General features: G+C 60.2%; 1 protein-coding gene across 2 annotated transcripts; it reads right to left on the reverse strand.

Moving 5' to 3' along the window:
- Positions 1-265: 265 nt before the first annotated feature.
- BCL3 (BCL3 transcription coactivator) lies at positions 266-11,040 on the reverse strand. 2 transcript variants are annotated; one of them, XM_045531482.1, is made up of 9 exons: positions 10,614-11,040; positions 8,152-8,305; positions 2,986-3,094; positions 2,620-2,824; positions 2,438-2,526; positions 2,167-2,244; positions 1,458-1,625; positions 1,033-1,150; positions 266-866 (listed from the first exon to the last, which is right to left on the reverse strand). In XM_045531482.1, exons 1-9 carry the CDS (start codon positions 11,023-11,025, stop codon positions 679-681), a joined length of 1,521 nt encoding a protein of 506 aa, XP_045387438.1. In that variant the 5' UTR covers positions 11,026-11,040; the 3' UTR covers positions 266-678. The 2 variants fall into 2 exon arrangements, with proteins under 2 accessions (XP_045387438.1, XP_045387439.1); XM_045531483.1 differs by lacking the exon at positions 10,614-11,040 and adding an exon at positions 9,835-10,190.
- Between the last annotated feature and the right edge of the window lie 3,390 nt (positions 11,041-14,430).

Here is a 14,430-nt window from a genome sequence, read left to right on the forward strand (position 1 = left end):
CCCTCAGAAACACCCGCCCCTGGGTCACTCTGAACTTCAGCAGGGTTCCCTGAGAAGATCTCACGTACCACATCCTCCGAAAAAACAATGGCACGGTGACACGATGACAGCAACATTCATAACCAAACACACCAGAAGTCCCAGAGTCACACACATGTGATTGTCAGTCTCAGAGTCACGTTGTCACACCTCGCATCAGCTGGATACAGCGGTACGGGTGTGCACACACAAACACACTTCTTCCAGACTGCCTCATGGAAGAGGATATGGTACAAAAATAGTTTATTACAAAAGAAATCCAACCAAAACACCTAATAATTTACATTGTCATCAGTGCCAGCCTACAGCCCACCTCTCCCCTCCCTCGTCATCTGGGGAGAGGACAGAGGGAACAGCTGTTCCCTGGTTCCACCAGCTCTGAGAAAGGACAAGGAAATGAAGGTTTGGGTGGAATTCAAGACAGGGGACTGGTGCCTGAGAGTTATGGGGTAAGAGTCCCGGGCAGAGGACGAGATGGGGTTTGTGGGTACGTGCATGTGCTTCTGTGCAAATCCTGGTCCTGAGGACTGGGGGGCGGGGGGGGGGGCAGAGTGAGATCTTCACAGTTTCCAGAAGGGCTGACCCCACAGGGCAGGAAGGCCCCTCCTCATGAGTCTGAGATCTGCCCCCCCATCCCTCTCAGCTGCCTCCTGGAGCTGGGGAGGGGGGCACTGGCCGGCCAGGGCCTCGGAGAACCCCAGCAAAGGGCAGGAAGGCAGGTGGAGATGGGGGAGGAAGGAAGAAATTGTGGGGAGCCATGGGGAATCCAGGGGGATCCTTGGGGGGAGATTGGGAGGGTGAAGAGGATGGTGATGCAGAAAGGAGACCTGTGGAGGGGAGAGAGAAGGGGGGGGCGCTGAGAGGTTTGACCCAGAGAGGAGGGGCTGGGGCTGGGGCCAGACCCCTGGGTCTGAGGGGGGAGGGGCTGGGGCCGGACCCCTGGGTCCGAGGGGGGAGGGGCTGGGGGCTGCAGGTTGGGGGCTGGTTTCTCACCATTGGAGCTGAGGCGGCTGTTGCTCTCTGGGGAAGTGGTGCCACTCCGGTCGGGGGAGGGGTCTGGCTGGGATGTGGACGCAGGCCGGGTGGCCTTCCCCCTCAGAATGTCGATGACCTGTAGGAAGATGGGGAGGGTCACTACAAGGCCACCTAGCCTCACAGCCCTCCCTCTCTCTATCCCTCCTTGCTCATGGGATCATCTGTCAGTGACCTTGGCCTCCGGGGAGGGCCTCCATCTTTCTCAGTATTGAATGAGGACCAGGCACTACTCAGGCTCACCACGCCTCTCCACGCACTGGCACAGCCACACTCACACCCCTGCACCCTCGTCACATGCGCGCATATACACGTGTGTCACCAGCACGCTCACGGCCGTCCCCAGACCCGCGCCCCCGACCCAGCGGGCCCAGGCGCGCACTCACCCGGCGGCTGCGCGCCACCATGAGCGGCGTGTCGTTGTGGCAGTTCTTGAGGCCGCTGTCGGCGCCGCTGCGGACCAGCGTGCGCACGAGCGGGAGGAGCCCGCGGCCCGACGCCGAGTGCAGCGCGGAGCTGCCCGAGTACATCTGCGCGTTCACGTTGGCGCCGTGCTGCGGGCGGGAGTGCGGGTCAGCGGCCGCCCGGCCAGGTCGGGGTCCAGGGAAGGGCGGCGGTGACAGAGGCTGGGGGCCCGGGCCGGGGTGGGGCCATAGAAGGGTGGGAGCTACAACCAAGGGCCATAGCGGGGTTACTGGGCTGTCCGCGCGGAATCCACCAGAGCAGGACACGCCGGCCTGGCCAGAAGTGGGGAGGAGTCTGCGAAGGGCAGGGTGCAGGGTCTGGGCAGGCTCGGCGGATAGAGCAGGGCGGAAGGACAGTGCGGGGACAGGGCCAAAGCCGGCAGGCGGGGTCAGCAAGACCATCGCAGGGCAGGGCCTAGGCCGCTGAGGGGGCAGGGGAGAAACAGGAGACTGCCCGGAACAAGTTTGCAGCCAGGCAGGGGAGCGAAGTCACAGAGAGAGACCGAGGCCTAGAAGGAGAGGCCAGAGCTGGCAGCGGAGCCAGAACTGGAAGGTGGGTCAGCGCCAGTGGCGGGCGGTAGCCAGGCTGGGGTCAGAGGGGGTGGGCGAGAGGCCAAGGCGGGGTACCCACCTGCAGCAGCAGCTGCACCATGCTAAGGCTGTTGTTTTCCACCGCGTGGATAAGCGGGGAGCGGCCGCTCTTAATGTCCTGCAGCGGGAATGGAAGGTCTTTGAGTCTCGCCGAGCTGGGTCCTACCAGCCGGCGGCCCCATCCCATGGCTGGTCCAGCCTCTCTCGGGTTAGGTACCTCGTGCACGACCCGCCGCTCCCGCGCCAGCCCCGCCCCTGGCCCCGCCCCTAAGCCAAGGCCCCGCCCCCTCTCGGCTCCCGGGCTCGCTCACCACCGCGTCGATGTCCGCGCCGCGCTCCAGCAAGAGCAGCACTGTCTCTTGGCACTCCGTGTTCACCGCCAAGTGCAGGGCGGTGAGCCCTGAGGGAGGGGGAGGCTCAGTCACACCTGGGCCTGGGGCTTTGCAGCTCCAGATGGACTCCAGGTCCAGCAGGACAGCGCCCCGGTACTCACCGTCGTAATTGCGGGCCTCCAGGTCCACCGTGCCCGGGGCCGCGCTGTCCAGCAGGGCTCGCAGGCAGGTCGGGCTGCGGTGCTCGCAGGCCAGGTGGGCCGCCGTCTGGCCATGGCGGTCCAGCGCCATGGGGCTGGCACCAGCCATCACCAGAAGCCGGACCACAGACGGCAATGTGGTGATCACAGCGAGGTGGAGCGGTGTCTGGGGAACAGTGACCGTGAGGGACCCGTTTCCTGCCCTGCATCCCAGTCCTGCCTCCCTCAGATCTCCTGGGTCCTGACTCCCAGCTGCCGTCTTACCCAGGAAGGGAAACGCGGGGCACCTCCTCCCTCAGACCCAGGAGTCCAGGCCCCCAGCCTCACCTGGCGGAGGTTGTTGTAGATGTCCAGCTCGCGGCCCCCATGCTGGAAGAGGTTGACTAGCTGATGCACAGCTGGCAGGTTACCCTGCACCACAGCAATATGGAGAGGCCTGGGGGGTGGGTGAATCACAGGCGTTAGGGGCTGGTCACCTCCCACCCCACGATATTGGCAGTGTTGCCTCCAATATGTGTTGGACACTTTGGAAGTGTCTCCAGAATCCAACCACTTCCCATCCTCAGTTCCTCCACCGTGGTGCAGCCACCATTGGCTCCCTCTTGGACTAGTACATTCCCTTCCCCCAAGCCTCCCTGCTTCCACTTCTGCCCTGTCTGTCCCGCACACAACAGCCAGAGGGACCCTTTTAGAACTTAAGTCAGAAGTCAGACCATGCCCTGTCCTCCCCGCCAAAGCCCTCACTGTAGCACACAAGGATCTATGTGATCTTGTCTTTCCCTCTTCAACCCCCTTTGGCCTCATCTCCTTGCATTCTCCTCCCACACTGGCCTCCTTGCTGCGTTCCTCAAACATACTAAGCACGCTCGCCTCCCAGGGCCTTTGTACTGGCTGTCCCCTCTGCCTGGGACAGTCTTCCCCAGGCATCTGCACAGCTCGTCCCCCTCATCCAGGCCACTGTTAAGGTGCTTTGGCAGCTGCTCACTCTCCCTCCCCTGCGTTATTTTCCTCCACATCGTCACCTGACCCATTGTACAGTTTACTTGTTTCCTGTCTGAATCTCCCCCATAGACAGTCAGCAGGGCAGGTGTGTGGCTTGCTTGGTTCACTGCCCCGTGCCCCGGACGGTGCCTGATGCTGAGCAGACGCTCCAGAGACATATGCTGAATGAGTGAATCCCTCTCAGTGATCACCCTGGCCATCCTTGAAGCTGGCAACCACGTTCGCCCCCTCCCCGGGCCACAGTTTTCTCATCTGTGAAATGAGTGGGGATGAACTGGCTGCCACCAAAGTCTCTGCCAGTTGTGACTGTGTGTCAGTTTCTGCCTCCAACCCAAGAGACTCAAGGGCCGACTATCTACGTGGAGCAAAGGCTTTGACTAAAAGGGAGGTGGGGACAAAGTGGGATGGGGTCATTGTTCTGGACGCTGGGCTGTGCAGCCCAGAACCCCCTTCCAGACTGAAGGACTGATTCCCCCAGCTTCTGGGAAGGGTGTCAGCTTTTAGATAACATGGGAATTACCCTCGGCTGAAGAGAGCTGCTTGCCTAAGGTCACAGCCCCTGGGAATGGGAAGCAGTCTGCCATCCAGTGGCATCCAGTGACTTGTCAATGCCAGCTTAGAAGGCCTAGCCTCCCAGTCCCAACCCTAAAGGCCACCCCAGCCTCAACATGCCCTATGGGATGGCTGAGGCCCTGCTAAGACCATGCAGCAGCTCGGCTTCTCCCTCTGCCCAGACCTGCTTTCACCCCACAGGTGTTGATCCAGAGACACTCCCCAGTGAACTTCCTGCTCGCTTTGCAGGGACCCCAACCTGGAACAGCCATTTGTTTAGAGCAGACGTGTGTGTGCGTGTGTGTGAACGCGTGTGTGCAAACGAGTGTTTGCATGGGGTGGGGGACAGAGCTGAGGGCACGAGGTTGACTGCATGTACACAGGCAGCATGACCTTCTTAAAAAGTCCATGTACTAGAGCAACTACTTTCTCACCCACGACCTGTCTCTTACTAACCAGGCCTTGCTAAGGCCCCCAAACGGTGGCTCTCCCAATTGCGACTGCGTCCAGAATCCACAGTTTTAACTAACTTCCCAGGTGACTCTGACGGTAGTGCAGAAATCCTGGGTTCAGGGTTGCAGATTGGACAACCCTCTCTAGCTGTGAACTAGGGCAAAGTCAGGAGGCGTTTCGGAGCCTCAGTTTCCTCCTCTGTAAAGTACAGCGCCCTCACTATTGCCCACGTGCCAGGATGAGATTATCCCTCATTCTGAATCCTAATCTGTGAAGGCCAAATTGAAAAAGAAAATGTTGGGGGGAGGGGAGCCGGACGTGGGCCAGGGTCCCCGGGAAGGGCTCCCCACTTTCCCTGCCATCTCCCAGGACGCCCGGCCTGGGTCCCTGTCGGGGCGGGCGGGGTTAAGCGAGGGCAGAGGGAGCGAACGATTTCAGAGAAACCGTCCAGGCCTGAGTTCCCATAAACGCGCGGGCCGCAGGGGGTGGGGCGGGGCTGGAGGAAGTGGGGACGGGAGGGGCGGCCCAGCCCTCGGACTTCCAGTAACAGGTCTGCTGGGCGGGGCTCCGCTTCCTGCTCCCGGGGGAGGAGGGAAGCCTGTCCCGCCGGGGATCTACCCTCGGCACCCCAACTTCCAACCTCGAATGGGGCAGGGGAGGGGGCAGCCCCTCCCAAGGAGACTTATCTCCCCTGGGAGGGCTGTATCCCGAGTCCTCTAGCTTGGGGGCCCCCCCTGGAACTCCACCCCTCAGGGCTCAGACTCCAGCTGGCTCCCTGTCCCTTATATCCGGGCATCCACCCCAATATCTCTTGGGAGCCAGAAATACAGTACCCTAACTCTTCAGTAGGAATAATTACTTCCCCAGTTCCTCTGAGCTCTAGTTTCCCAAGTTGACTCCCCCTTCCTTGCCCCCTTGGAGACTCCGAAATGCAGTGCCCCAATCCTTGTCCCTTTGGGGGCACAAACTTTCGGGACCCCAAGGCACGACCAGTTTCAGCGGCGTGTACGTGACTGTGCAGTTGCACAGGGCCCAACGCTCCGAAGGGCCCAGTGCTCAATTTACTGTTCTCTTTCTTCTGCTGTCTTGAAATTAATTTTCGAACAAGGGGCCCTGAGGATTATGTGGCTGGTCCTGTCCCTAAGGCCCTCTGAGCACCAGGTCCCCAAACTGCCCCTTATCTTGTTCCTTACCCCCTCGGGGATCATGGAATAGAGTACCCCAACCTCTGCCCTCTGAAACTCAGAACATGTCCCCCGCCCCCTTTCTTGGAGACCTAGATTTTTTAGCCCCCCAGCCGCTAACCTCTTGGGGTTCCTGAGACTCATACTCCCTTGTGAAGGGCTAGAAGTCTAGCCTGCCAAGTTTTGTTTCTTTGGGGACCCAGGCTTAGCTTCCCCCCCCTCCTCCGCCCCACTACCCTCCCCGCCGGTGTGAAGTGGGGCGGGTGGCTCAGACTGGGGCTGGGCCAGCTGCCCGTTCCGGTAAAGCTGTCGGCCCCAGCGGAAGGGGTTAAGGTTGGAGGGAGCGCCAGGAGGGGGGAGGCTGGAGTGAGTGACGGGTGCTGACGTGGGGGAGGCAGAGCAGCTGGGCTGCGGTCAAGTTCTGCGGGAAGGGATTTCCCCCAACGGGCAGCTGAGGCAGAAGTGTTTGCGTTGGGGGAGCGGAGGAGGGCGGCTGGGGTGAGGGCCTGGGCTTGGAGGCTGGTGGGCCTGGTGGCCTCTTGCGTGCATCCTGCTTTCCCAGGCCGCAGACAGCTCACCCTGGGGGCAGATGCTCATTCAACCTGTTTCACAGATGACCCCAGACGTACCCCTAGGGGGAGGGAACTAGGTTTTATTAGCCCTTTAAATATCTCAGGCACTTTCTCCTGCTTGGGCTCCCACGGATGGCCAAAACCACCCGGGAGCTCTCTTCGAACACCACCCATTCCCACGTATTGAGCGCTTACTGTATGCCCAGCCCTGTTCTGAGCACTATGCGTGCGTACATCATTGCACTGAATCCTAATTGCGATAGGTGCTATTATGAGGCCCGGTTTCCAAACAGGGAACTAAGGCTCAGGGTCCTGAAGTCACTCTGTGGCCACTGGTGGAGGCCCCCCCCCACTTCTCTGCAGAAATGGGCCTGTTCATGTCTACCTGTGGTTTCCAGTCCCCAAACCGATTCCCACAGAAGCGCTTTACATAAATCATCTCATTTCTTCCCCATAGAGACCCTCACACACTTGTGGTTCCTGTTTTTACATCGAGGGAAACTGAGGCACAGAGGGAAGAGAAAGTGGCCAGCTGAGATTCAAACCCAGGTGGATAGAATAATAATGATGACGATGATCAATTGTACTGAGTGCTTACTCTGTGCTGTTAGGCACACGGCTACACCCTACCATGCAGAACTCCTCAGAAGCCTCAAGAACATGTTCTTCAAACTGCAGGTGATAAACTATGGTGTTTTTGTTTTGTTTTGTTTTGTTTGTTTGTTTTTTTAAAGACGGAGTCTCACTCTTGCTCAGGTTAGTTTTCAGCTCCTGAGCTCAAGCGATCCTTCCGCTTTGGTCTTCCAGAGTGCCCATGGGGGTTTTAAAATGAATTTAGGGGATGGTCATATTAATTGTGTGCTAGACCATGAAACAATGAAGTAGACTAGAATAGAAAATATCAAAGTAGATCCCATATAGTTAGGGTGAGTATTGTTTCATTTTGTGTAATTTTTTTTTTTTTTTTATGAAGGGGATGGTAAGGAGGGGGGTTCAGTTTCCTTTTTTTTTTTTTTGAGACAAAGTCTTACTCTGTCACCCCAGGTAGAGTGCAGTGGCATCATAATAGCTCACTGCGACCTCCAACTCCTGGGCCCAAACGATCCTCCTGCCTCAGCCTCCCCAGTAGCTGGAACTACAGGTGTCTGGCACTAGACACCTGGGTAATTTTCCTATTTTTATTAGAGACAGGGTCTCACTCTTGCTCAGGCTGGTCTCAAACTCCTGAGCTCAAGTGATCCTCCTGCCTCTGCCTCCCAGAGTGCTAGAGTTACAGTCGTGAGCCACTGCACCTAGCCTCATTTTGTGTAATTTTTATTTCAAGATTATGTGTGTGTATATAGGTATGTGCTGGGTTTGAAATAAAAAATAATAATATTAATGAACACTTATTGAACACTTATATGAGGCTCAGTGCTAGGAGTTTTACAGGTATAATTCATATATATGTAGTAAATCAATCGATGAAATGTATTTCTCATTTTTGAATTGTGATAAAAAAGTTGAAGGCTGCTGCTCCAAAAACAGTCCTTGGAGGTAAGTGCTCTCAGGGTGCCCATTTTTCAGAGGAGGAAACTGAGGCTCAGAGAGGGGAAGGGCCTTGCTCAAGATCACATAACCAGCAGTGAAGACAGGATTTTAATTTGGGTCCCCCTGAGCTGAGTGCCCCAGGGTTGTGGAGGGCTGACCTTCCCACCCCCTAACCCCCATAATAGGGGACTGTCACTCACGTGTCTCCATCCTCATCTGCACGGGTGGCCATGGCGATGTCTGCTGACAGGGGGTGTTCCATGGAGCACATCATGGGGTACAGGGGTGTAGGCAAGTTCAGCAGAGGAAAGGGGGAACCCATGGTTGGAGTGGGGTATAGGGGCAGTAAAGCTCCTGGACAACAGGGACAGAGAAAGGACACAGGTGAGGCCAAGCCCACAGACTTGCAACCTGCTCCCCACCTCTGGGCCTTCCTTTGGCTGTGGCCAGCTTCCTCCCAAAGCTTCCTCTCCACCCAGCCCTGGTCACTCTCATTGCCACGTATCTTTTTATGTGTCTGACCCTATCTCCTACCAAACAATGCGTCTCTTAAGGGCAGACAGAACCCCCTTCATTGCCTAGCAGGGAGGCCCCAGGGTCTGTTTGAGGAGTGAATTTGTGGCTGAGGGAGGTAAGGGATGGATGAACTGGATGTGGGGTGTGCGTGAATGGACAGTGGGTTTGGGGAGAGGGGAGGGTCAGAGGGGGTGGTGCCAGAAACCTATTCAGATCAAACTGTTGGAAGGGACGATGGCAGCAGGCAAATCCATATGCACCCATCACACAGATGGGGAAAACTGAGGCCTGGGTTCTCTCACTCAGGGAATGGGAAAAGCTGGGAGGCCATGGCAGGCCTCCTGATGCACAGCTTGAGGCTCTCCAACTGCTGTGCTGATAGGTGAAGGCACAGAAACTAGGTAAAGATCTGGGGCACTAAAGAAGGGCTCTCTGCAGCTCTGGGGGTCCACTGGGGACAGGGAGGTGGCCACAGCTGTGGTAGGGGTGCCCCTTCCTTGAGATCAGGGATGAAGATGGGAGGGGGAGAATAATGTGCGTCCCTCTCCATCATCTGCTGATCCTTAACTCCCAGTTCCTGAACTTCTATGTTTCCAGGCCCCTGTTATCTGCAGTACCCGGCCTTGGGGCCCTGAGGCCTTTAGTCTGGAGTGCCCTGGAGCGCTCATCCAGGCTCTAAATCCCTGAGTCCCGAAATTACCCAGTCCTACCCCCATTGCTAGAATCCTCAGTCCCCAAACCCCTCGGAGCCACCTGACCTTGTGACCTCATGTAACAGGGTACCTAGAACCCCAGGTCTCTGTGCCCCTGGCTCCTCAGGACCCCTGGTATCCGGGTCCCTGGAGCTCTGGTTTGTTTCCTCGGATCCTTGTGATCCCAGATATTGGGGTGCTCAGAACCCCAGCTGTGTTCTCCTAATTCCTCATGCCTCCAGATATCTTCCTTTCTGAGATCGTACCATCCTGGGGTCCCTACTATCTGTCTCCTTAGAACCCCAGTCTCTGTTCCCCTCACTCCTTTGGATTCCACCTATCTGGACACCAGTGACAGATAATGTGGAACCAGGGGACAGTGCCCAGTGGTACAGACATGGGGGTGTCAGGGAATCAGGGGTCAGAGCCTGGCATCTTAGGGACACGGAACTGCAAGCTCCTAAGAAGCCAGACCCTGCCCCCCAGGGTCCCATGACCTCCAGCTCCCTGGGACCTATCTATGTCCCAAGGAACTGTTCCCTGGGACCTCGGGTTCTATTCCCGTCCTCAGCTCCCGGGAACCCCACCTATTTTTGTCCGGAGCTGTCTCCTGGCTCTGGTGACCCTACGCTCTGTGTGGCCCCCACCCCGCCCTGACCTGTGGGGGCCACTCACCAGGGTAGTAAAGCGCTTCTGGCCGAGCCAGGCCGTGGGGGGGCCCGGGGACCACCAGCGCCTCGCAGCCGCCGCGCAGAGGGTCCGGGGGGACGACGGGGCCCACAGCGCTGCGGGGAGCGGCGGGCTCCGGGGAGGGAGCGCGCAGCGGGCGCTTGCGGAGCGGCAGCGCGGCACCTGGGGGTCCGGCGGCCTTGGGCCGGGTGCGCAGGTCCACGGGCCCCTCGTCCATGGCCCCCGCGGGGCATCGGGGCATGGGGCCGCCGGGGACGGCGGCCGAGTGCGCGGCTCGGCTCGGCTGCACGGGAGGGTGGTTTCGCCGGGCGCCGGGACTTCCCCTGTTGCCGGCTGAACTGAAGGGACTTTTGTCGGCCGGGGCGGTGCCGGCCGCCCGCCTCCCCGCCCCCGGCCTCCCCGGGGCCACCCTCCGCCCCAGGGGTTTCCTGGACCCGCCGCCGCTCCGGCAGCCAGGCGGTGCAGCCCGCAGTGCGCCCCGCCCGCGCCCGCCCCCTCCCGGCCCCCGGCGCCCAGGGCCCGGCCTCGGCTGGGGGGAGGGAGAGGGACGCGGGGAGGGGGCGGGGCCCCCACCCCCGCCGCTGAGCGCTGCGCTCAGTCCGTTTTATTTTCTGTCTATACGTCTCTGCATCTTTGTACCTCTGCGACCCTGTGACTCTGACTGCCCTGTCTGAATGCGTGTTTCTCCCCCGTTTGTCTCCGTGTCTTTCTCTGTTCTCACTGTCTCTGTTTATCTCTCTCCATTGTCTCGTTGTGTCTCTCACCATCTCTCTGTCTCTCGGTTACTGTCTGCCGCGCTGCCTCTCGTGAGGCCTTGGAGTCGCTAGGACGAGGGTTCGAATCCCGACTCCCACTTCCTCGCTGAGTGACCTTGGCCAGGCACTTCCCCTCTCTGAGCCGTTTCCTCCTTTGTAGGAGTAAATAGACGCACCCAGGGCGGGGACTGGCACTCGGCAGGCACCCAGGACCTAGTCCTCTGCCTCCCCTGCCCGGTCTCGGCCTCCTCCACGTGCCCCGCCAGCTGCGGGTCTGACCGTGGCTGGGGGTAGGGGCTGGGGACTGGGGAGTCCTGCACCGAATGTGCGTCTCCCCGCGGGCTCTCTGCACGCAGCCAGGGCCCGCGGGGCGCAGGGTGGGTGCTCGGGGAATCCTAGACGCACAGACAGAAAGAGACATGGAGACAGGCACGGAGATCTTGCGAGACAAAGGAAAAGAGAGACCGAGGTAGCAGGAGACACGGACACACCAGGAGGCCGGAGTCGGAGCGACCAAGGCCCGCGCTCCGGGAGAGGGGGAGCGGTGTCACGCCCCCTTCTCCCCCACTGTCCCCTCCCACTCCGGGGAGGGGTTGGCGGGTGGGGAACAGGCCGAGCGGGTTGGGGGCATGACTCAGAGGGGCAGGAGCCGGGGTGGGGGGGCGGGGGCGGGCCCGTCCCAGTCTCCTCCCCTCCCTCTCCCCGCCCCTGGGAGGGGCCCCCGAGGCGCGGGGCTTTCCCGGATTTCCCTGGGGGCGGGGCCGCCGCTGGGGTTGAGTCCGGGTCACTGAGTCAGAGGAGGCGGAGGAGGAGGAGGCTTTGGGAACACAGGGTGGGCAGAGGAATGGGGGCTGCACCCGGACCTGCCCAGGGGCACGGGGAGCCTCCCCGATTCTGGGGGTCTCCCTCTGTCTTTGCAGCTCGGTCCCTCCCCGCCTGGCCTCCCTCTCACGGTGTCCGGCCCCGCCCTCTGTCTCTGTGTCCCAGCAGCGTCTCTCTGGGACCCTGAAAGTGGGTGTGGGGCCCCGGTTCCCGGGAAGGGACTTCGGACTCGGGCCCCACCTGGGTGGATCGTTAACCCAGACTGTGAGGAGCTGCTGTGGGCAGAGGCCTCGCCCCTTCCCTCTTCTCTCCTTTCCGTCTCTCTCCGGATCTCTCCCCTTAGCGCCCTGACGTGGTGGAACACCTGGGGGACAGACCTGGGTTCAGATCTCCCCTCCGCCCCTTGCTCCCTGTGGGACCTCAGACAAGCCGTCCCCCGTCTTGAGACTCGGTCTGTTTTTCTGGAAAATGGGGACGATATCAACCCCTGCCTGCCGGTGTTGTGGGGGCTGCAGCAAGCCCCTGTACTCGCTTGTACAGAAAGGGAAGCTGAGGCTCAGGGGGCCGGGCTTAGGGTGGTGACCCTAAGAGGTAGGGTTGGAAGGACACCCAAGTTCCTCCCGCTCCCTGTCGCCCTGCTCGGGTGGTGCAATGGCTTCCAGCCTGCAGGACTGCAGAGGCCAGCTGGGGCTTGGCAGGGCGGGGAGAGAGGGCTGAGGGTGCTCTGAGGACCGGTGAGCCTAAAAGGGCCCCAGGGACAAGAATCTGTGTCAGGAAGACAGGTCTGAGAGAGAAGCAGATTGTTTAAGGGGGCAGAGAGGAATTGGGGGAGGGGACAGGGTGTGACAGGAGGTCAGGAGGTGAGGGTCTGAGGAGAGAGGAACTGGGGGGGGACAGGGAGTGACAGGAGGTGAGGGTCTGAGGAGAGAGGAATTGGGGGGGTGGGCAGGGTCTGACAGAGGAGGTGAGGGTCGGGGGAGAGAGGAGTTGGGGGACGGGACAGGATCTGACAGGAGGGGAAGGTCTGAAGGAGGAGATGAGGGTCTGAGGAGAGAGGAATTGGGGGGCAGGCGGGGTCTGAAGGAGGAGGTGAGGGTCTGAGGAGAGAGGAATTGGGGGGGGCAGGCAGGGTCTGACAGAGGAGGTGAGGGTCTGAGGAAAGAGGAACTGGGGGGGACAGGGACTGACAGGAGGTCAGGAGGTGAGGGTCTGAGGAGAGAGGAATTCGGGGGCTGGGCAGGGTCTGACAGAGGAGATGAGGGTCTGAGGAGAGAGGAATTGGGGGGCAGGCAGGGTCTGAGGGAGGAGGTGAGGGTCTGAGGAGAGAGGAATTGGGGGGCAGGTGGGGTCTGATAGAGGAGATGAGGGTCTGGGGAGAGAGGAATTGGGGGGCAGGTGGGGTCTGACAGAGGAGGTGAGGGTCTGAGGAGAGAGGAATTGGGGGGCAGGTGGGGTCTGACAGAGGAGATGAGGGTCTGGGGAGAGAGGAATTGGGGGGCAGGTGGGGTCTGAGGGAGGAGGTGAGGGTCTGAGGAGAGAGGAGTTCGGGGACGGGACAGGGTCTGACAGGAGGGGAAGGTCTGAGGGAGGAGGTGAGGGTCTGAGGAGAGAGGAATTGGGGGGCAGGTGGGGTCTGAGGGAGGAGGTGAGGGTCTGAGGAGAGAGGAGTTCGGGGACGGGACGGGGTCTGACAGGAGGGGAAGGTCTGAGGGAGGAGGCGAGGGTCTGAGGGGAGGGGAATTGGGGGGCAGGTGAGGTCTGACAGAGGAGATGAGGGTCTGAGGAGAGAGGAATTGGGGGGCAGGTGGGGTCTGAGGGAGGAGGTGAGGGTCTGGGGAGAGAGGAGTTGGGGGACGGGACAGGGTCTGACAGGAGGGGAAGGTCTGAGGGAGGAAGCGAGGGTCTGAGGGAGGAGGTGAGGGTCTGAGGAGAGAGGAATTGGGGGGCAGGTGGGGTCTGAGGGAGGAGGTGAGGGTCTGGGGAGAGAGGAGTTGGGGGACGGGACAGGGTCTGACAGGAGGGGAAGGTCTGAGGGAGGAGGCGAGGGTCTGAGGGGAGGGGAGAGCACGTGAGGAAGCCGGAGAGGGCCACAGTGAGGAGGAGAGAGTTGGGGGACAGCGGTCCGAGTGGGGAGGAGATGGGGAGAGGGTCCGAGGGTGGAGGCATGGTCTGAGGGAGGAGGAGCGGGTGAAGGGGCCTCGGTGGGGAAGAGAGGGGGAAGAGAGGCATGCCTGGGGAGCCAGCAGGGACCAGGGGGAGGGAAGGGAAGGGAGGCCGGGAGTCAGCCCCGCCCTGCAGCTGTCTCTAATTTCCCAGAATCTTCTGCTGCTCAGGAAAGTCCCAGCTCCCACAGCAGCCTCCCTCCAGTGTCGGGAATGGAGGATGCGGAACCAGGATGACCACCCCCTCCTTCCCCCCTTGCTCCTTGCACCCCGACTGAGGAGGGCTAGAGTCTCCCGTCCCTGGCCCTTGAGCTCTGGAGGGCCCTTCACTGGCAGGGGCAGCCCCTGGATGAGTCTCAGAAACTTTCCAGAGAAGGTCCGGAAGTTCTGCTTAGTGTCCAACCACTTTCCCTCACGCAGGTCACTCTTTGTACTTGTTCAGATCTTCTCCCTCCTGCTGCTTCTTCTCCCCCAACTCCTCCTGGGGGAGGAAGGGCCCAGAGTTTACCTGCTGAAGATCCTGAGAGGGAAATGAAGTCCCAGCTGGAAGTGTGTGGGCCGAGGGCAGCTCTCTTGTTCCTGGGGCCTCGATTTCCCCTTCTAAGAAGAGAGGGTAGGGCTGGTCAGGCTCTAAGTTCCCATCTGGCTCAATTCCTCATCCTGCTTTGCTTCAGACTGAGGCCTCGGTGCAAGTTCTGTCCCCTGCTCATCACCTTTGTGACTTCCAGGCAGTTACTTAACCTCGTGGCGCCTCAGTTTCCTCGTCTATAAGGTGGACCGCATCAGGAGAATGTGCCTCCGGCCCGAGCAGCATAGCGAGACCTTGTCTCTAGAAAAAATAG

Source organism: Lemur catta, chromosome 19 (genome assembly GCF_020740605.2).
Source record: "Lemur catta isolate mLemCat1 chromosome 19, mLemCat1.pri, whole genome shotgun sequence".
Classification (NCBI taxonomy): Eukaryota; Metazoa; Chordata; class Mammalia; order Primates; family Lemuridae; genus Lemur; species Lemur catta.